The sequence below is a fragment of the Haliotis rubra genome, unplaced genomic scaffold (assembly GCF_003918875.1).
Source record: "Haliotis rubra isolate DU_JTF1 unplaced genomic scaffold, ASM391887v1 Scf234, whole genome shotgun sequence".
Taxonomy (NCBI): domain Eukaryota; kingdom Metazoa; phylum Mollusca; class Gastropoda; order Lepetellida; family Haliotidae; genus Haliotis; species Haliotis rubra.
In genome coordinates this window covers 352,649-376,032 of record NW_025766381.1, presented here as the reverse complement: position 1 = coordinate 376,032, position 23,384 = coordinate 352,649, and the positions used below count along the sequence as shown (strand labels likewise).

The following is a 23,384-nucleotide window of genomic DNA, read 5'->3' as shown; positions in this document are numbered from 1 at the left end:
GATTCATCGCTAAAGACGACTCGATTCCAGTCTCTCTGGGTCCATCGGAGGCGACGTTGACGTTGACAGCAGACGTTGACGTTGATGAAACGGCGTCAATATTGGCCCACGATATGGACGTCGAGAATAGAGATTGGCATCCCGCAACCGATTTCGACTGGTCTGTGAGGACAGTCGACCTCTAAACATCTCAGCCCTGGTTCGTGTAGCCGGCAGAAATCTGTCACGTAGGTGACGTAGGACGATTTGACGGTCTTCTGCTCGTGACGTCACACGTGGACGACCCGACCTTGGGTGATCAGAAGTGGTGCCAGTTTGTTGTAGACGACGTTGCAAGTCATACACAGTACGACGGCTGCATCCCATTGCTCTTGCGACGTCAATAACTGATCTTCCCGCTTGCAACATGCCAACGGGACGTTCACGTTGCACATTTGACCATCGTGGCATTTCAAGTACCGTTAGAACTGTGGTTTAAAAGTGGTTTTTTTCAATTCTTGAGGCCAATGCAAACACGTGCATATGAAGAAAACTTCGATGCGAAGATCACGTGATCGACTGCACGTGCAAAACCTGATTTGGCACTAACGTCATTTGCACGAGGAATGGATGGGTTTGAGTGGGTTTTGCTAACGTGTTTCTAGAGTCGACAGATAGGGATCCCATTTCGGATACATAGATGTATCATCAGAGAAATATTATTCATTATTTTTCAAATTACATTTTGTAAAGTTTCTTTTTTGACTCAGTATATATCAAATGGACAATCCGATTAAGATTTCGACTTATCCTCGGGTATAGTTTAAAAAGTTTCGCCTTGACCTTGTAAATATGATTAACAACTTTCAAAGACCAACCATAATGACAGACAGACAGAGAGACACACATACAGACACACACGTACACACACATACTGCTATTCACAGTAGAGCATTTGCGATCTGGGCGGAGATATTAAACTGACAAAGCGTTGCACGAAACCCAGGGGGTGTCATTCCAAAAATAGTTCCCATACAATATATACACTCGCCATTCTATGGAAGAGTATTAGAGCCACATTGTAAATTAGTTTATACCTACGTAGAAGACACTTTCCTTTCACTTTCTTCAACGTATACTTTCATCTACGTAGATGATACTTTCCTGTTACTTTCAATTACGTGGATGATACTTTCCTGTTACTTTCATCTACGTGGATCATACTTTCCTGTTACTTTCAATTACGTGAATGATACTTTCCTCTTACTTTCATCTGCGTAGACCATACTTTCCTGTTACTTTCATCTACGTGGATCATACTTTCCTGTTACTTGCATCTACGTGGATCATACTTTCCTGTTCCTTTCATCTACGCGGGGGACGGTGGGGTAGCCTAGTGGTTAAAGCGTTGGCTCGTCACGCCGAAGACCCGGGTTCGATTCCCCACATGGGCACAATGTGTTAAGCCCATTTCTGGTGTCCCCCTCCGTTATATTGCTGGAATATTGCTAAAAGCGGCGTAAAACTAAACTCAGTCAGTCAGTCAGTCATCTACGTTGATGATACTTTCCTGTAACTTTCATTTACGTAGATGATACTTTCCTGTTACTTTCATCTACGTGGGTGATACTTTCCTGTTACTTTCATCTACGTAGATGATACTCTCCTGTTACTTTCATCTACGTAGACCATACTTTCCTGTTACTTTCATCTACGTGGATGCTACTTTCCTGTTACTTTCATCTACGTGGATGATACTTTCCTGTTACTTTCATCTACGTGGATGATTCTTTCCTGTTACTTTCCTCTACGTAGATGATACTTTCCTGTGACTTTCATCTACGTGGATGATACTTTCCTGTGACTTTCATCTACGTGGATGATACTTTCCTGTTACTTTCATCTACGTGGATGATACTCTCCTGTTACTTTCATCTACGTAGATGATACTTTCCTATGACTTTCATCTACGTGGATGATACTTTCCTGTGACTTTCATCTACGTGGATGATACTTTCCTATGACTTTCATCTACGTGGATGATACTTTCCTGTGACTTTCATCTACGTGGATGATACTTTCCTGTTACTTTCATCTACGTGGATGATACTTTCCTGTTACTTTCATCTACGTGGATCATTCTTTCCTGTTACTTTCATCGACGTGGATGATACTTTCCTGTTACTTTCATCTACGTGGATGATACTTTCCTGTTACTTTCATCTACGTGGATCATTCTTTGCTGTTACATTCATCTACGTAGATCACACTTTCCTGTGACTTTCATCTACGTGGATCATACTTTCCTGTTACTTTCATCTACGTGGATGATAATTTCTTGCTACTTTCATCTACGTGGATGATACTTTCCTCTTACTTTCATCTACGTGGATGATACTTTCCTGTGACTTTCATCTACGTGGATGATACTTTCCTGTTACTTTCATCTACGTGGATCATTCTTTCCTGTTACTTTCATCTACGTAGATCACACTTTCCTGTTACTTTCATCTACGTGGATGATACTTTCCTGTTACTTTCATCGACGTAGAAGATATTTTCTTTCTACTTACAGCTATCTAGATGATACTTTCATCTTACTTGTTTCAACATTGACAATGTCTTCATTGAAGTATTATCAGAATATGCCATAAAGCAACTCTGTTTTTCAATGCGTCTTAAATAAGTCCTTCATTAAATTGTTTTTTAAAAAGATTGTTTATCATTCAGACGCTGATACGTTGAAATGATTTCAGTTGTGAAAATACAGACAAGGCCAATGAAAATAAACGACCCCCATGCTGCCAAACCTTTTGATATAATTTCACATAACAACGAGCACTTTATTTATAGCAATTGTGCAGATGAAAGATCTTTCTACTTAATTGATGAAATCAGTTTAGTCTGTGCCTTTATTACGCTTCCACAGATGAAAGTATCATTCACGTAGTGAGTGAGTGAGTTAATATTTAAAGGCACATCGGCAATATTTCAGCGAGTTATAGGTTTATAATAATTAAAGGTACATAATAAGTATCTGTCAACGAAGGACAGTAAACAACTAGATTATCACAGACATAAATTTAAAACTAGTAAAAAACAGTTTAACTATAGAAGACAATACAATATAAACCAGGCTGTAGATCGCCAACAACTGAACGTTGATCACCATACTAGGGACCATTTGGACTTTCGCTACCTGCATGAACCCTAACTGGATTCATTCACGTAGACTAAAGTGTCACGTAGACTATACGTAGATGAAAGAATCAGCTACGTAGAAAAAAGAATTATCTACATAGATCTTAAAATTATTTTAAATTGAGGCATAAGTACGATTCCAAAGATGGAAGTATCATTATCATGAACAAAGGTATCATGTACGTCGAGTCGATAAAAGAATTATCTACATGGATGTTAAAACTATTTTAGACAGTAGCACTAATACGCTTCCATACATACCATTCTGTTCGTAAACATAAGTCGACAGTTTGCTTTTTTTACGCACCCTTTAGACTACATTCATATTATATTTTATGTATACAACATAAAGGCCTACCTTGGAATATTAGGTTTAACATTCAATATATGTAATACATATTTAGGTCAACGTATGAGTACGTACGCCGCTTTCAGTAGTGTTTCACTTATATCATGGCGTTTCAGCTTCATGCTGGAGGTTCAGTTGGTTCAGGTCTCAGATGGGTATGAGTGAGTGAGTGAACGAGTATGATTTTACGGCACTTTTAGCAATATTCCAGCAATATGTCGGCGGGCCTTTACACATTGTACCCATGTGGAGAATCGAACCTTCGGCGTGACGAGCGTAACCACTAGGCTCAGCCCCCTCCCCCCCCCCCCTCCCCTTAGTGGTTTGTTTTACATCTAAACTGTGATATTGAACATTCTATTTTACTGCCCTTTGTTGACAGACTTTTAATATTATTCAACTTGTTCTCATCTCTATGTGGCTGCAATATTGCCGATGCGATGTAACTCACTCACTCACATGGAAAAACAGAACACAGGTTTATGTAATAGAAAAGGGTGTCGCTTTTATTCACGTATGTCTTTATGTAACTCATACCGTTCAGCTTTCTCATGTAATGCGGGCATTCCTTCACAGTTACTAATATAATGATATACTCGTAAATAGTGCTGGTTTACCAGGAAGGAACCAGCGGTTCCGCAGTATACCATGGCAACTAGTATGACGACACTACCTTTTGCACTGATAGTGTTACAACAATTGATACGTTGCTTGTTGTTCGACTGTCCTTCGGTGGCAGTGTTTAAGGTTTAAGTGACAGCAGCGTTCGAAATTAACGAAGCCGACTGAAAACCACTCGGACTCACAGCTTTTGTTTTCTGCAGGTCTTTATGTTTTCTGAAAAAAAAATATTTAAAGAGTTTAATTTAGAAATTTAAACAAGAAATTACTGAATGATGTTTTCTGTGAAAAGAATTCATCCCTACGAATAACTTTTTTCAAAAAACATCATTCAGTAATTTCTAGTTTAAATTTCTAAACTCTTTAAATTAGTTTGTTAGTTGTCACATAGTTTGTTTTCTGGGAATTATTTATATTGTAGCTAAAATATAAGGCCTTCACATATTTTGATCACGACCCACAACTTTTTTTTGTGGTTCTGGGTCCTTAGGGCATACAGCTTTTCAGTTTTAAGGACAAACACTAAGTGACAGCACAGCTTGTTCTGTTCCAGTCACAATATGGCTGAAATAAGTAGACGTTACTTAAACATTTATATTTTTTACTTACTCTTACCTTTGAAAGAAAATTACAGTATTTGTACACATGATATTACCATACAGGGTACGTTAGATTCAATATTTAATTTTTAGTCCGTTTAAATACGGTATTCATAATTTCTAGTTTAGTGTGCGATAGAACAGCCACGGGCTATGATCGCCACACTTATTCAGACCGAATTGGGCTGAGTATGTTTATAGGCACTACAGTAGAGATATGATCCTTTTCATACCCTTACGTGGCTGGTGATCTCCATCAAACATTCATCGTCACGTCAAGGACACAACGTATATGTGGCATGGTACCGTTTGTGTGCTCAGTAAACAAATCAGGTAAACACATGTGTCTCATGTATCCTGTATTATGTTTCTAGCAAGCCCTAGATATTGGTTTCTTAAGCATCTCATCAATAAATAGACCCGTAGGAACGTTGGGGTTTGGGGAGGATACGTATTCTGTACACAGTCTCTATACCATCAGATATATTTTATTTTTTAAGGTAGTGAGAATGGAATAGAGGTGTCATTTGTGACTAACCCGAGCCAAGTCGCCGTTAAATGATTTTGTTCAAGAGAATCTACAATCTTACCTTTCAGTCATTTATGACATCATCGCCTATCTACTATGACCTGATTGTATCTGAGCCAAATGGCCTTTAAACATGAATTTTCAAAAGACTTAAAATAGAGTGTAATCTTTACGTCATCGGCGTTATTCATGATATAATTACAGTGGAAACCTGATAAGTAAAATTTCAAGGGACTCGCCAAAATTGTTTACTTATCAGGTATTTACTTATCCAAACTTATAAAAACCTGCAAATGACAACCATATGCATGTATATGTATGCATATGTAACAATGGACAACTTATCAGGGCTGGCCTCCAGTTGTCAGTGTATTGTCAACTGCGTGCTGCCAGCAAGCTGTAAGTAGGGTGTTTGTTTGACTGGAGACTGACATGACTACCCCTCATGTCGGGTTATGTGGTGATCGCTAATTTAGTTATCCGGTCTCTTTTGTTAAGTAATTTACTTCCAGGGACCGTGAGAAGACGTTTAGTTAAGCGGTATTGTTTACTTATCCGAGTTTAGTTAACCAGACTCTAATAGTGATAATTTATGAAGAAATTTGCCGGGACCAAAGAAAAGTGTTTACTTATCAGGTCTGTTCAGTTAAGCGGTCTTTACTTAGGCGGTTTCCACTGTACTTACCTACTATGACGCCACATGACGAGGAACTCGTAAACTACACCCAGTATGAATACACCAAGTCTAAATACAAAACGTGACCATTATTAGAAGAATAAGAAACGTGAAGAAATATGTATGATTCTATGGCCTGGATATGTATTTAGCGGGATGTGAAAGGCGATGACATTCTATCGTCTGAATAGTTATTGTGTGAGGTGTGACGCGGAAATGTCTAATAGAATGCTTGATGTACAGAAATACATGTTCTTCTTCCTTCTACTGGTTATTGTGTGGGATATATTTTGGAAACCTTTCGAAATCGTTACTGTATGGAATGCGGAGCACCACATCTCATCTGTCCTGTACAGAGAGTAAAGCAGCATATTTCAGTTGACCATACGGAATTGACTGTACGGAATGAAAAGCAACACATCTCGTCATCTGTTCCAAATATTTACCTACTGAATATAAAAGAAACACACTCTTCATCTGTTCTAATTACTTAACCAGACTTGATCGGGTGGTCAAGGCTCGCTGACTTGGTCGACCCATGTTATCGTATCCCATTTACGTAGACCGATGTTCATTATGTTCATCTCTGGATTGTCTGTTCCAGGCTCGATTATATACAGATCGCTGTCATACAGCTGGAATGTTGCTTAGTGCGGCGTTCAACTACAACCAAAACAGACTTAGTCATATGGGTGCTGTTGTACAAAACGATCTTAGAGCTACCTTAACATAGGCTTACGACAGTCGTAAACCAAAGGTTGCTTTGTACAACGACACACTGTTCCAAATATACACAGGGACTTAATTAAGCACCCCTAACATATATTAAGTTACTGACATACCTAATGATAAATCTTGAATTGTAACAATGACTATTATTTGAACTGGTTACTGTATTCCCTTTCAATATTGTTTAAGGGTTTTGCTAAATCAATCAATCACATCCTAATATGCAGTTAAAGCACACTACCCAAGTTTGTCTCCAAAAGCCCTATTAACTCAATGCGGCTAACTGTATAAAACGCTAAAACGCTTTAATGATTTTACCAGTATCTGTTATGACACGAGGGAGACTACAAGAAGCAAGAAGATGGCACATTATTGGAATGCACGACACCGGGATCAATTCCTTACGGTGGTGGATCTGTCATGGTCTGGGATTGTCTCTCCCATGACTGGACTAAGTCTTGGCAATTGTTCGTGGAAATCTCAATGGCGACCACATTCTGGATCCTGTTCTTGTGCCACATTTGGATAACCACCCATTAGCCACTTGCCCTGTATTTATGGATTGCAACGCCCGACCACATCGTTCCCGACATGTGACAGCTCCATGGCCTGCTATGAGCCCGGATTGGAGCTCATTGGAGCCTGTCTGGGGCAATTTTGGACGCTGGATCCGCCTGTACAAGATTGGGGAGGAGGGGGTTGTGGTAAAGCTGTCATCCGTGCACATGGTGGATATGCACGCTATTAACATGTTTCATGTGATTTGTTGTCTGAAGATGACAGAGAACATTTTCAGACTGAGAGAAACTCACCTCTCCCATTTTGGAACTCTGCAGCCCCATAGTTGTACAGGGATACATTTCGTTGACAAAACATCGTTGATGTTTTCATGTCATTTTGTAAATTAAAATAATGCAAATTAGTTTAGTCCAAAATGTCAACTTTCAGGAAACAATGGAGTTTGAGCTTTCCAGTATACATACTAATGGTAATGGTTGCTCAGTTTCATGGCAACATGAAACAATCGAGGGGTACTTAATAAAGTTCCATGTGTATATTTACTGAGGTAATCAGTGGTGTCCGGAAGCCACAAAGATTCAATAACGGAATTTGCGTGTTACTTTTCAGGAGGGACGATGTGCCTACGTTGTTATCATGATGGCGGTGTTCTGGATCTCCGAGTCGCTGCCAATCTCGGTGACAGCGCTGCTCCCAGTCTTCATGTTTCCGCTCCTCAATGTGGTGGAGGCTAAAGTCATATCGAAGGCTTATATGAATGTGAGTAGAGAGACTTTACACTCAAGGGACTCAAGTGTGTTTTGATTATTTTGTGATTTCAGTGCACTTCTTTTCTTTGAAGATTTTAAGGGTGCATTGATATATCCTTAAACAAAAATCGATACAAAGTAATCTTGTTCTGTGACCAAACTGTTACAATGAATATGTTCAGTTGTGTAAAGGGGAAAACAACATGGATGACTTTTTTAACTTTGCTCCAAATGATAATTAATGAGTAATTGTTATTTGTCATTCTACAAATGTATAACGTCAGCATTTAAAGTAAAATAACTCTGAAAATTATATGAATGGATCACCGCAAATCACTGATGACACCAGGTGCTCGCGGGAAGGGTAAGTATGTCCTGCCCTACCGGTAATAATAATAATAATAATAATAATGTGTCCATTTATATAGCGCCAAACTCCACACTAGGTATGCTCATAGCGCTAACATTCAAGGCACAGCAAATTATTACCCCGGATAACCCAAGCTGCCTGTTAGGCGCTAGAAGGTTATAGTCATATGACTTTTTTCCACCGGGTACCCATTTTCCTGCTGGGTGAACAGAGACAATTTTGAACAAACTCACTTGCCTAAGGTGAGACCACATGTGTCACATGTGCTTCGTTGTGGGGCAGGACTCAAGTCCTAGAAACTCTCAGGAGTCCAGCTGCCAAACACGGTCACCCATCCAAGGACTCTCCGAGCTCGACGCAGCTTAACTTCAGCTTTGAGCACAGGACCACGCGCCACGGTATAACATGCAACTCAACTAATTTGTTTGTCTGTCATACAGACCCTGAAACAAACATATCCAAGCAAGTCTAAAATATGTAGCAATTCTAGATTTCCACAGTTTCTGAAAATGAAGCAAGTCTCAGGGCCCCTTTTGATTATAGTTTTTTGTCTTTATTATGAACTGTTGTTTTTTCTGTAAAATATGTTCATTTCAGAGACTAGTTGTTAGTCTAATAATTTGCGTAAACAAGTGTGTATTTCTTCCCTCACTTTCACACAGCATTATTCCAGCACAATTAAGCCTCACGTGACTAATATGAGTATTGGTTGGATATCATATGTCACATTGAACCAATGATGATATGAAGATATATCCAATAGTCATCCTTTACAAGTTCTGGTGTATCAGTGTAGCAATATGTCGATGTGTGTCTGTATGTGGAGCTACAGTATAATGGTGATTTATTCCTACAGGATACAATCATGGTTTTCCTTGGTGGACTGTGCATGGCTGTTGCTATAGAACACTGGAACATCCACAGAAGAATTGCACTGCGCATTTTGATGATGGTTGGGTCCGAACCAAGATGGTGAGGCATATTAATACATCACATCCAATTGTGAACAGATACACGTCCATGTGAAGTACAGAGACCAGCTTTTTTAAGTAGAACGACATGCTTTTCTGAAATATCTCAGAAATGCTGCACCAGTACTATATCTATTTCAAATGGTGACCGAATGCATACTGACATGATAGCCTTTTACTGACATTAGAACCTTCAGCGGAGGTTTTACATCTTAGACCTTTATGGTATACTGATAGATACTACCTGCTAAAATCCTCCTTGAGGTAAAAACTAAATATCAACACTGTAGAACATTCGAATAACAAACTTCTGTGTTCTGACAGCGTGTTTATCCCAGTCAAAATAGGTCTATATCGCTGCTCGCCGTAGTTTTGGCATCATGACTTTCTTGGTATTATTGGATGCTGCTCATAGTATCAACCACTGGTTTGGTTGGCCATGAATGAAAGCATTCACCGGCTATCGTGATTCAGCTGGAATACTGCGGCGTAAAACAATTCAACGAAAATCTTAAAATTTCCAACCAAACAAATCAAAACCATTATTTTGAACAGGTTAATGCTTGGGTTGATGATAGCAACGTGGTTCCTGTCGATGTGGATCAGCAACACTGCGACGACGGCCATGATGATCCCAATCGCCAACGCCATTCTAATACAGCTGAAGGATACGAGAGACCGTTCTAAAGACCAGGGAGGTACGTTACACCTGGATCAGTCAGCCGACATCACACAGTAGGGGACCAGCTCCCTATGCTTGTAGTAAGATTCGAGTAATGAGGTTCTGATTTTCTGCCATTGTGAATCTTTACTAAAGTTCTCAAGGCTCTCTCTATGAATGTCAATTAACACCTCCTCACGATATTAAGTATGTACACGTGCATAGGTCAGTGACCCTGGCGTAATATACTATTCACACTTTGCTAAGGATCAAATCATGGATTCAACAGAAAACTATAATGTAGGGTCAAACTGGTTTAAATATCTAAGCTTATTGTAAGCATGGATCGTAGGTTTCAGTTAGTCATTTCGTTTTGTGGATCCCATACCTGCTACTGACATGTGTTGTGTTGTGTTCTTGTCAATGACTTGTTCTGTGATTTGCAAAATGGTTGACTGGTGCCATGAAAACCATTTTCATGGTTACTCATGTATCAAGTGCATAAGGTTCCTAGGTTTCAGTTAGTCCTAGCATGGATCCTAGGTTTCAGTTAGTCATTTCGTCTTGTGGATCCCATACCTGCTACTGACATGTGTTGTGTTCTTGTCAATGACTTGTTCTGTGATTTGCAAAATGGTTGACTGGTGCCATGAAAACCATTTTTATGGTTACTCATGTATCAAGTGCATAAGGTTAGTGACTGTTTGCCTAAAGAGGGGTTACCATATTACTATTTATCCAGTTTTAAATGGATACAATTTCAAATCATAAATCTACGTGTAAGTAAAATTGTGTTTTTTTGTAATCCTTAGAAAAGTGTGAGTAGTATGTGTACATCTCTGACTGACTGGCATGATCAGTCAGCAGGGGCGGGGATTTTGGAGAAGGGTATGTGGACATAAATCAAGAAGTCCAAAGGTTAGGGCGAAACGCTCCTCTGTGGAAAAACACCCGGTGAGAGGGGTGGTGTGCCAAAATACGTATAACCCTCCTCTTTAAATATGTTTTACAAACGACGGGTACCAAACAGGAAAGATTCATCACCCGCGGAATCAAGTTTCACCGGATGTGACGCCATAGCGACTAATCTCCGAGGACGGATGCAAGGGGACGGTGCTTATCGGTTGGGACTGGTTCCTTGACTAGTCTCCAGCCATTTCGTTAGTGTCTGTTTTGTCTTAGGAGGCGACTGACTTGGTTGACACATGTCATCGTATCCCAACTGCGTAGATCGATGCTCATGTGTCAACCGGGGGATTGTCTGTTCTTGACTGGAATACTTACAGACCGCCTTCTTATTGCTTTGTGCGGCATAACGGACACAAGCAAAGAAAATGTATTCTTCGGTACTTTTATCGGCTCGACAAATCCTTCTGAAGAGCAGTAATCTGAACCATACATTCCATGCAGTTCAATTATCTGACAGAAAATGTCCTTCTTAACCGCTCTTCTTTCATAAATTTCAGATAAATTCATGTTTCTTATTGTCACTATTTTAACATCGGATTATTTGCTAACTTGTGAGACAACTGTATTTGCCATGCAATTAAAGAGAAGAATAAACATCGAATTACTGACGTCTTGTTCGGCAAATGTCTCTCTGACACTGTGTGATCCTTGGAACCTTTCAAGTTTGTTTGGGTTTTGTTTTTAAAAAATTAAAAAACATTTTTTTTCATTTCAGAAATTGAAATGAATGGAAAAGAATCAATTACTGACAAAAATGCTGAAAAAGAAGAACAGGAACCACCAGTGGACAAGCTACAAATCAAACCGTCGTAAGTTTATCGCCGGAATCTATTCCCCATATTCCAGGATTATAATACTTTAGGTCGTGAGAAAACTCCCACCCACGCTACAGGGTGTTGATGGCCCAGTTGTTTATAAAAATAGAGTTGCGTACCATCGTGGGTTTGAATCCCTGCTTCGCCCCTCGCTATGTTTTCTATGTTAATTTACACGTGCATGTTGGTTTCAGCACAGTGGATTACATGCATCACTTCGATGTTTCTTCCCATGCAAATATCCAAGAAATACAGTCCAGGGCAGAGTTAATACTTCAAGTGTGCATCTTGTATAGTAAACATCGGTCACTTTTTGTGTCTTCTTGTAAGTAATAAAACATAAAAGTGTTTGGTCCCTCTGAGGAAAATGGTCTGGCTCATGGCCTAAATGCTATCTGTCAACACCAATACCAGAGAAAGTCAGTCTCGATTTTTCATCAAAATATATTACATTGGTTGTAAGAGGTAACACAAATGTGGCATATGGATGAATGACTAATGGAACATCTGTGATGACAGATCAAAGAAATACAGATCAAAGAAGATTTAAATGTTCTAGTTCTTGAAAAGCATTTAAAAGTTCGACAAACATGGATACATGGTACGTAGAGGTGTGTGGGTGATTCTCTCTCTCTCTCTCTCTCTCTCTCTCTCTCTCTCTCTCTCTCTCTCTCTCTCTCTCTCTCTCTCTCTCTCTCTCTCTCTCTCTCTCTCTCTCTCTCTCTCTCTCTCTCTCTCTCTCTCTCTCTCTCTCTCTCTCTCTCTCTCTCTCTCTCTCTCTCTCTCTCTCTCTCTCTCTCTCTCTCTCTCTCTCTCTCTCTCTGTGTCCCGCATACCCAGCAGCTATTGTGCTAAGGTTCCAGATCAGTGAGGCGATATATCCCCAAGAACAAAAGGTGCGCCTGTAATTTTGGTCACCCACCAATCTGTGAAATTTCGTCCCCTAGTAAAGAAGAAAAATAAGGTGTGAATAAACAATATTTTAGATATATACTGGATATTTTAATACATATAGACTTGTAAACTGACATACGTTTTATGTATAACTTCTTTTTATTCCTTCAACGTTTCAGAACTAATTCTTGCTGCTTCAACATCATTCACCTGAAAAAGGAGCAATAATTGGCCCCGAAACGTCGTGTTAAGAATACAATGAAGTTCTTGTCCATAAAACGTGTCCTGTATTTAAATCTGCTAGTTCGCATCTTTAATGGTAAACCGGACACCTGTGTCTTCTCCTGTAGCGTACTGCTTGGGACAATAACTTTATGTCAACACATAAACGAGATAAAATCAGTCTCGATTACTCGCCAGAAGAAATAACATTGGGCGTAAAAGGCATCATAGAGCTGAATGAATAATGAAACATCTGTGGGGACCACAGGGGTTCGCGGTAAGGGCCAGCACTGCCATGTCTTACTGCTAGCACCCGTCACTCAAAGTATTTGCATTAAAGTAAATGTTTGTTTATATTTATTGCCTAGCACCGCCCAGCAGTTCTGACATAGCTAGTTCTCACAAAAGAACTAGGTGCAAAACCAACAAATAATAAAAAAAATGACGAAATTAAGAATTGAATTATAAAATTAACTAAGTTCACAAATCCATTCAAAGGCATCACGATGAAAGTAAAAATGGAGTCACTGCAGTCAGTTCAATTCAAAGATAACATATTACAAGAACAGTGGTTATAGCAATAACATTCAGCTCCCCACAACCTAAATCCATCTTCCGACGAAAGAAGGCTACAAAGTGGAAATATTTGCATTAAATTACATAAAAAGCGACGTATGATAATGGTGCATGTCAATCACCATTTGAGTTTCGTGTGAACAGGACAATGCAATATTTTATGGACGGTTCATCTTGCGACTTCCTGTTGCAGCGATGGACCAGACGTAACCGAGGAAGCAGAGTTTACCCGTTTGAAGAAAGCCCTTTCACTGTGTATTGCATACGGGGCTAATTCCGGAGGCATCGCAAGTCTTACAGGAACTGGACCAAACCTCGTCCTGAAAGGACAGACAGATGAGTGAGTAAATTATACTGCTACAATTCCTAGTCTATTAGTGTAAATGGGCGTATACTAATATGATTAGTTTAAGTTAAGTTTTGTTTCTGGATTTGGTGGTGGTGGAATTGGGTTTAACGTCGTGCTTGAGAATATTTCGCTCATATGACGACGTGCATGCGTGTGTATGTATGTGCGGCTGCTTGTGCTAGCCCAGACTGAAGCTGGTTTTATAGTGCTAGCTCACTGATACCATGCCGCAGTGAAGCATGAATACCCCACTCAGACACAATATACTGACTCCTAGCCGACCAGTCCTTGTTGTACCCATTACTGCCGAGCGCCAGGCAGGGACCAACAAGCACCATATTTTAACGTTTTTTGGTATGACGCGGTCGGGGATCGAACCCGCGACCTTCCGCTCTCGGGGCGGACGCTCTAACCACTACACCACGGAGGCGGTCCCTGGAATTGGGCATATTGGGTTGTTTTTGTTCGAAGAAAGCTATACGGCGTGAACTTCTGATTTCGTGAAAAAAATGAATTTGTTTGTTGTTGTTTTTTGGGGTTTTTTTTGTTGTATTGTTCTTTGTGTGTGTGTGTTTTGTTGGGTTTTTTGTTTGTTTGTGGTGGTGATGGTTTTATTTTGTGGGTTTGGGGTGTTTTTTTTGTTTTTTTTTTTTTTTTTTTGGGGGTATGTACTTTATTCTGAACGTTAGTTTATATCGATAATGGTATCATAATCAATGGCGACAACATGCTGTTCCAGACTGTACAGTAGCCGTGGTATTGAGTCTCCCGTCAACTTTGCCTCCTGGATGGCCTACGGGTTCCCCTTGTCTGTCGTCGTCCTCATTGTCTGCTGGTGCTGGCTCAATATTCTCTACCTCAGATGCAAGTAAGAATATTGACAAGTCCATTGGCCATGATTGATGGTTTACGAAGCACTCTTCAATATTCCATCTACATGGGAAAATAAATAAGTAATCGAGTTAGGGCAACACTTTTCAGTGATTGACATCATGAACATCGTTCCATTCAAATGGGAGACGATGACATGCATCGACCAAGGCTAGCAACCCTTTAGTCGCCCCTAACGACATCATGTGTTGCTGAATACCAATTTTTGCACAGGCTTAACGGGCTTGTCATTGATCCAAATTGCGTAGATCGATGCTCATGCTGTTGATCACTGGATTGTCTGGTCCAGGCTCGATTATTTACAGACCGACGCCATATAGCTGGAATATTGCTGAGAGCGGCGTTAAACACCAATCCAACCATCGAACCAATCAAGTATTTTATTATAATGCGATGTAACACATCACCATTCTCTCAGTCCTAAATGTACCTTAAACACTATTATACATATCAAAAGCATTTCATTTATTTTTCATTAATTTGGGTCATTAAATGGCTGTGATATTTATGGAACGTTACAGTTAAAAATAGGAATGTTGTTTAGATAATAGTCCTTCATGCAATCGAGGAAGTGTCCTAATTCGACACAAATTAAGATGGTTGTCGTCCCTAGGAAATGCCTTGCACATGCTCTCAGAAAGAGAAAATGTATATCTGTTTTCCGTTTGCAGAGGTATCTGTGCTTGCTTGAGCGATGACCCTTTAAGAAGGATCCAGGCCGAGAAAGTGAGAAATGTCATCGTGACAGAGTATAAGAAACTTGGTGCTATCACGTGAGCTTTCATTTTTATTATTTTCTCGTTCTAATTCTTCTTAGTGGAAGTGTACTGACATAACAATTGTATACATTTTGCATGTATTCTCATGTATTGCAACCTAATGTTACTCACAGGCTTATCTGTGTTTTGATGTTGCTGGCAACGAAGTATCGGCTTACACATTCATATTATAGTCAGTTTGAAAAAGAGACCATAAAATGATATTCGAATCAGCAAAGGAAATAGCAACACTTATCAAACGCATGGTGCATGAAGAGTCTGGTGCAGATATTTGCCTACAATTGAAGCTATAAACTCGTGAACCAGTCCAGGGGGTTGCCATCTTGTGATACCACCATGTCACACTCCGGCACAGCGATGACTTAACATAACATCACTGCCACAGGCTAATTTGCATATCACGTGGCCGGACTTTTCTCTTGTTTGTAATCAAACGCGCATATTTTAAAATAAGAAGAGACTGGACTCACGAAAGCTTTTCGGCGCTCTCTTCATAATGTTTTTACATTGTTACATATATATTCTTCCACAACTGCGACAGTAAGGTATATGACAGTACATATTTAGGTATCAAACTGGCTGCATCGTTTGCTCTCCATCAGCTTCGATGACAGCACGTGGAGCTGTACAACCTATGTGTAAACAAAGGATCGCTACGCAAATCGAAATAGTGTTACATGTTTTTGGATATTTTCTCAGTGAAACTAAACCATTCTATTAAAGATGTTTAGTTAAATGTGTAGACTCGTCAAAAATAAAAGAGTAAAAGAAATCTGTACATTATATTGAATGGACATTGCAAGATGTGACGAATCGTCACATTTTTGTGGCCTGTGGCAGAGGTACTATGCTGGCTTGCCGCATGGAACTCTGGGTAGGAGAGTGACCACCATGTGTCAAGCAATGATACCGGACGTACTATCCGCATGCTTACCTTGGTCTTGTGTTCAAGGACGTTTGAAGCAAAGAATTCTGCTTTGAAAGTTGCCATTTCTTTTGCATAGCGGGTATTCCAAAGAGGTTTCCATCTGGTAAAAATATTTCAAAGGCTGTTTGAAAGATAGGTGTGGGCAGAAGCAGCAGATCTTAATGGACTTTTTCCTTTATTTATTCTTTTATAGTGCAAATTTATTTATTTACTTACTTACTTACTTACTTACTTACTTACTTACTTACTTACTTACTTACTTACTTACTTACTTACTTACTTACTTACTTACTTTACTTACTTACCCACTTACTTACTTACTTACTTATTTATTTATAGTCCCAAACATTGTCATTTTTTGTTACAATGACACACAATTAGCCAAGTGACCAATGTTTCCAATACTGTCCAAACCCAGTACTTTTTCAAAATATGCTGCATAGTCCCCTATACATGTTTATTGCAATGTAACGTGCTTTGTTATCAGGTACGCCCAGGCCAATGTCATGGTGTTATTTCTTCTACTGGTTATTTTCTGGGTCTCGCGAGATCTCGGAGGAGTTGGTGGCTGGGGAGATCTCTTTGAACACAAGTAAGTTTGGCATTTGTATAAAGTGTCTTTTTCATTTGTTTTCTACTTCTTTCGAAAATATCACAAGAAGCATCTTCAACAATAAGCATACCCACACAGTTTGTAGAAACTCATTTTCAACGGTTCAAATTGGCCCATATTCTCTCAATATTAAAAAATAAATTTAAATAAAACCCGCAAACATGTACCTGTAAGAGACATTATTTTCTTTGCAGCTTGGTAAAAGATTCGACACCTGCAGTTTTGTTGGCAGTGATGCTTTTTGTTCTTCCTTCCAAATTACCACGTGTCTTCTGTCTCCGGAAAAACTGTAAGTCTGGTTATGAAACACAGAACCTTGCCCGTTACACGCTAAACGCGTGTCAGCTCAGAATTGTTTTGTATGTTTGAAAAAGTAAATGTAGACAGTTAAGGCCACCTACTTTAACAGGTAGATGTGGGCTACAACTTTCAAACTTCTTTTGAGTCGACCATTTGATATTTGGGAGATGGACTGGGGTTTTATCCGCAGAAAATACCGAAAATTTTCTTGAAATGCTTTCGTACTCATAATTAAAGAAGGTATCCGCCATAAATAAATAACATTTCTGTAAAGAGTTTGTTATAAAAAAAACTTTTAACTCTTTAGTTTTAATTTTTTTAAATATCTGGTTTTGCACCTTCAGCTGAAAAGGTTTGTAACCTCCATACTAAATCCCAGCCCATCACCACCAGAAAATATAAAGGTGATGCCAAGTGATGCTACAATATGATTATTTCTACAGCTTATGAAATGACTGAAGAAGAGAAGGCAGAAGCCGAGGCTCCGATCACACCGTTGCTGACGTGGAAGGTCCTCCACGAGAAGATGCCATGGGCACTCTTCCTCCTGCTTGGAGGCGGGTATGCTCTTGCTAAGGGCTGTGAGGTAGGATCTTTATTATCACACATACATGTTTATTTAATTGGACACAAATATGTTCTTGCTAAGGGCTGCGAGGGAGGATCTTTATTGTCACAGACACGTGTTTGTTTGCTTGGACACATATGTGCTCTTGCTAAGGGCTGAGAGGTAGGATCTTTATTGTCACAGACACGTGTTTCCGAGTGTTTGACGGGATTCAGGTCTGAAATACTACCAATTCAATCCTATAATATGAGGGCGGTCGGGTAGCCTACTGGTTAAAGCGTTCGCCCCGTCACGCCAACGACCCGGGTTCGATTCCAGACACGGGTACACTGTGTGAAGCCCATTTCTGGTGTCCCCCGCCGTGATATTGCTGGATTATTGCTGAAAGCGGCGTAAAGCCTTACTCACTCACTCTATAATATGACGGACCAGTAAAGTAAGACGAATTTAATGCTAATCTTTTCCTTATTGCATTGAATAAAGTATTTACCGGGAGTTTCCAATTTTAGGATAAAATAATATTCTTTATATCTAACTGCTTGTATAAATTACTTGGCATATCCCTGAAATCTACTCTCAATCACACAACCCTGGGGTGTAGCCAAGATGTAAAAGCGACGGCCCGGATTCGATTCTTCAAATGGGTACAAAGTGTGAAGCTCATTTCTGGCGTACCCCGCTGTGGTTTTGTTGGAATGTAAAGCATAAAGCGGCGTAAAACTATGCTCACTCTGAATCCTGCACAAACACAAAAGTAACTACATGTAGTTCTTTTTTGTGATAATTACAGGAGTCTGGCCTGTCTTTCTGGATTGGTACTCAGCTGCAGGTGTTGAAGGGCCTGAACCCATGGCTGTTGCTTCTGATTATCTGTTACGTGTGTGCTGCAGCAACCGAGGTGACCAGCAACACAGCAACAGCAACACTTGTCATGCCGATCCTGGCCAACCTGGTACGTTACATTTTTGTGTTTTGTGTTTTCGTCAATGACGTCATGTGTAGTATAAATGACGTCACAGCCTATATTTGGTTCCCACATTCATCAGGAATTAAGAAACTAAAACACGTGTCCAAATAATCATTATACAAATGTGACCGTATAAATTTCATAAAATTACTTCAAAACAATTTCATTTTACTGATTTATTATGACCTTATGTCAACACGAAATCAAGGAACTTTACAAATTTGAAAGAGTTCCATAATGTGATGCTTATTTGATTATATTCCCGACATCCATGTTCAGTATTTACACGGATATTGATATGCAACGTGCAGGTATACGAGGGGCGATGGGGTAGGCTAGTGGTTAAAGCGTTCGCTCGTCACGCCGAAGACCCGTGTTCGATTCCCGACATGGTTACGATGTGTGACGCTGCTGGTTTTCCCCTCCGTGATGTTGCTGGAATATTGCTAAAAGCGGCGTAAAAATAAACTCACTCACTCACCATGTAAACGAATGACGTTTTCTGTGCATCCTTAAGTATTTACAGCTGATGTTTTCCTGGATTAAGTGAACTCTGCTCTCCATTCTGCAGGCTATTGGAACCGGAGTGAACCCATTGTTCTACATGTTTCCGGCAGCCCTCTCTGTTTCATTTGCATACATGTTGCCCGCTGCCACGCCCCCTAATGCCATCGTGTTTAGCTACGGCCATATCAAAGTGTCCGACATGGTAAGTCCATAGACTTGGAATATAAACATTTTTCACTGTATATTCGATGAATAGATGTCGGGATCAGCTGAAGCCAATATACGACCAACGAGATCACCCCTTACATAAAGAAGTGCTATTTTACCATTTCTCATTGTAGCCTTTTGTGATTGATGGTGTAAGTTAGCAGCTGCGGTTGTTGGTAGCTGCGTCCTCGAGAGAAGATGTGGTACCGTAGGTTATGTCCTCCGGAGAGGCTTCCTGGGACCACTTCTTTCAAAGAAAAACTTTCTTCCGTACTTTTATTCGGGGACTATGTGTTCGTTTTGTCTTTGGATAAATTTGTTATAATTGATAAACGTTCGAAGAACTGATGTAAATCCAGCTAGGGTCCATACAGGTAGCTAACGCAAAAGTCCCCAAGGCCCCTAGTATAGTGATCAGTCGTTGGCGATCTGTTGCCTGTGTTTATACTGTAAAATAGTTCTAGATAGCTATGCTAGTTTTAACCACCGTCTGTGATCATCTGGTAATTTTACAGTACCTTGACGACTAGATTTATAGCAACATGTATTTGTTATGTATGCAAAACTCTTCTTGTCACGGTATCGCAGATATACTGCCGATGTGACTCTAAATTTTAACTCACTCATTCATGATTGCTTTCAGGCGTCAGCTGGAATCATGATGAACATTTTAGCCGTACCTCTGTTGCTCATGGCAACCGCTACATGGGGAGACGCCATTTTCCATTTTGATGTGGTCCCAGAGCCCTTCAGACTCAACGCAACCCTTCCAGTGAACGTCACTCCTTCTTAGACTGATACTACAGCTGTCCGTCATCCTTTGATATGCCCTACCAGCATCACTTCAATGCTAAAAGAACTCTCTTATCACTGTAAAACCTGTTTCCGTTCATGCATGTGAGGTCACATCTTTTTCACTTGCTTTACGGATTTCATACAGGCACCTATCTGTCGGTTAGTGGGAAAATATCAGCAACTATTCAGTGGTTCCCTATAGGTTTTTCCTCCTCTAAAGGTCTGGTAGTATAAAAAATATGAAACAAATATTTTAATATGTGAGTAGAACCTGCACCACTGCTGTTCATTTCAGCAATGTAAACTAGACGATTCAAGATGGAATCCCGTTGTGCACCTTTGCATTAGGCCAGGAGCATTAGACACAAACAATAGGTAAAATTGAAAAAAAATAGTAGAAAGCTGATTTTTTTCAGGAAAGCTTCAGAACATCATTACCATGTGCAAGATACAAAATTCTACCTTGTGGCATTTTCGAAATGGCCGCCAATTTCAAGATGGCCACCAAAATCATTAAAATGATTATGCAAACAGATATTTTGTCAATAATTATGCCATGTAATATAAGCTCATAATGAAATCTCATCTCACAGGGATTCTAAATATATTGCTATCATGCCTTGTGGCATTTTCAAGATGGCCACCATTGTCCTGGAAATAATCAAAATAATTTCACGAAAATATTTCTTTTTAATTAACCATACCTTGTGATACATTAAAAGAAAACTTATGCAGCGAGAGCCATTACAATTACCACCATGCAAGCCCAAAACACATGTTTGTTAAACTCGACTCGCGCACTTACTTTAAAATAAATATAAACCTTCTGATAAGTGATGTCACATGTCCATTTGTGTGTGGATTTGATTTCAATGTGAATCAGTAAAACGCAATTTGCATGGGCTTCTATGAGTTTAAAACGACGAACAAATAATCAAATTCGTGTTTGGTTTTATGAATGAAGGTTCAGGATAACTAGAAGTGTCCAAATACAAACAGGAACCTGTCTCCTCTCAATCTGTGCTATTTCATAATGGAACGATGTTTGCTTTCCACTTCATGGTGATCATGATTCAGATGACATTGGGGTATATATGGCGATTGCGAAAAACTCTCCTACAATGGTTGCAGTTTGATGAATCGGTTTCAGCAAGGGTGACGGACACAATTCAAGAAGTCGTTCAGCGAAAGTGGAACCAGCTTCAACGTCTGACAGCAGCGAGGATGGATTTATCAACTTATGCTCTGCCAGGAGTATGGATGTTGGTTCTTGGAGGCATATACCCCTGACATAGTTCAGCGCTACAGAAAACAGGTGGAACTCGTCAATTTTTCAGCTTTCTTGGTCCTTGGTTTATCCTTAACTGTTACTATAAGTGAGTAGAACCTGCACCACTGCTGTTCATTTCAGCAATGTAAACTAGACGATTCAAGATGGAATCCCGTTGTGCACCTTTGCATTAGGCCAGGAGCATTAGACACAAACAATAGGTAAAATTGAAAAAAAATAGTAGAAAGCTGATTTTTTTCAGGAAAGCTTCAGAACATCATTACCATGTGCAAGATACAAAATTCTACCTTGTGGCATTTTCGAAATGGCCGCCAATTTCAAGATGGCCACCAAAATCATTAAAATGATTATGCAAACAGATATTTTGTCAATAATTATGCGTAGTGATACATTAAAAGAAAACGCTTCTCACAAGGAATCTAAAATATTACTTTTAACACCTAACATACATAAGACAATTAATTATGGTATGATAACCACACATTTGATGCATGTGCTTTTGGTACGTCAAAATGGCTACTCATGGTTGGTAAATCAAGACAGCTGTGGTCACCACATTGATGGTAAATCACTTTTACAAATATCCATATCTTCATTTTAAGTTAGTAAATTTTGAAACTCACTGTAATCACCAGTCTTTGATTCATGTATCATAAAGTCTTTTTTGTCAATCACAACATCTCATTCTTCAATACAGAGTACATTTTGGCAGTTTGGCAATCCTCGACATCCAGTGCAAAGCAATGTGCACTCAATTCCTGCTCTTCGACAACTGCACCGACCCCTGCACTCAAACTCGCATCCACAAGATATCATCTTCAAGACTTTTTTTAATGATTTTGGTGGCCATCTTGAAATTGCCGGCCATTTTGAAAATGCCACAAGGTAAAATTTGCAGAACTTTGTATCTTGCACATGGTAATGATGTTCTGAACCTTTTCTGAAAAAATCAGCTTTCTACTATTTTTTCCAATGTCATGTCTAATGTTCTTAGCCTACATCCTATCAGTTTAAAGAACAGTAACTTTATGACTCCCATGTTTAATATATTTCAAATTCAGTATTTCCGTTATACAAAGTCTCGTGACTAAAATATACGAAGTCTTGATAAATGAAATCTGACATGAATTAACAGAAAGTATCAAATACCATTGCATATTCTGGTAGTACTCGGCATCTGACTGTTCCATTAAGGGTCGGTTGGTTAGATGATCTGGTTGTCAGGCTCACTGTCTTGGTTGATGTATGTCACATGCTGCTCGATGCTCATCATATCAGTTACTGGATCGTCTGGCCCAGACTTGGCATCGGGTGGTCATGGTTGATGCATGTCATCCTATCCCGATTGCGTAGATCATGAAATCAATCACTGGGTTGTCTGGTCTAAACTCGATTATTTACAGACCACTGTCATATATTCGGAATATTGGTGCAGAGTTAAACCGCCGACCACTACGTTAACCAAAGACCAACGTCAGTCAGGTGTCTGAGCCGATCATCGAACTGCAGATCATATTTTCCTTTTAATAACACCAATAAAATTCTAAATCTTCAGTGAATGTGTTTCCTATATTCACGCGGACACTGATAAAACTACCAGTTGGAGTGTCTTGTTCCTCTACTTGTGCCAGTAGTTTGAAATTTAAAACCCCATTCGATGAACCTTTCATCTTGCCCGACAAAAGCACACGGTGGCGTCTGTCCGAAGAGTAGCGAACAGCTGCTCTGCAAAAGTAATTAAAGTAACGTCCCTTGCTTAA

At 39.6% G+C, this 23,384-nt stretch overlaps 1 protein-coding gene across 1 annotated transcript in view; it reads left to right on the top strand.

Annotated features, from left to right (window-relative positions):
- Positions 1–20,986, top strand: part of LOC124278262 (solute carrier family 13 member 5-like) — a 33,450-nt gene extending 12,464 nt beyond the window's left edge. The window contains exons 2-15 of the mRNA XM_046713979.1: positions 7,812–7,961; positions 9,178–9,293; positions 9,848–9,990; positions 11,638–11,731; positions 13,623–13,769; positions 14,518–14,646; positions 15,341–15,442; positions 16,864–16,968; positions 17,184–17,278; positions 17,733–17,875; positions 18,648–18,809; positions 19,396–19,533; positions 20,182–20,406; positions 20,830–20,986. Coding sequence (XP_046569935.1) covers positions 7,812–7,961; positions 9,178–9,293; positions 9,848–9,990; positions 11,638–11,731; positions 13,623–13,769; positions 14,518–14,646; positions 15,341–15,442; positions 16,864–16,968; positions 17,184–17,278; positions 17,733–17,875; positions 18,648–18,809; positions 19,396–19,533; positions 20,182–20,331 — 1,674 coding nt within the window. The 3' untranslated portion in view covers positions 20,332–20,406; positions 20,830–20,986. The remainder of the gene's footprint in view (positions 1–7,811; positions 7,962–9,177; positions 9,294–9,847; positions 9,991–11,637; positions 11,732–13,622; positions 13,770–14,517; positions 14,647–15,340; positions 15,443–16,863; positions 16,969–17,183; positions 17,279–17,732; positions 17,876–18,647; positions 18,810–19,395; positions 19,534–20,181; positions 20,407–20,829) is intronic.
- Positions 20,987–23,384: the final 2,398 nt, after the last annotated feature.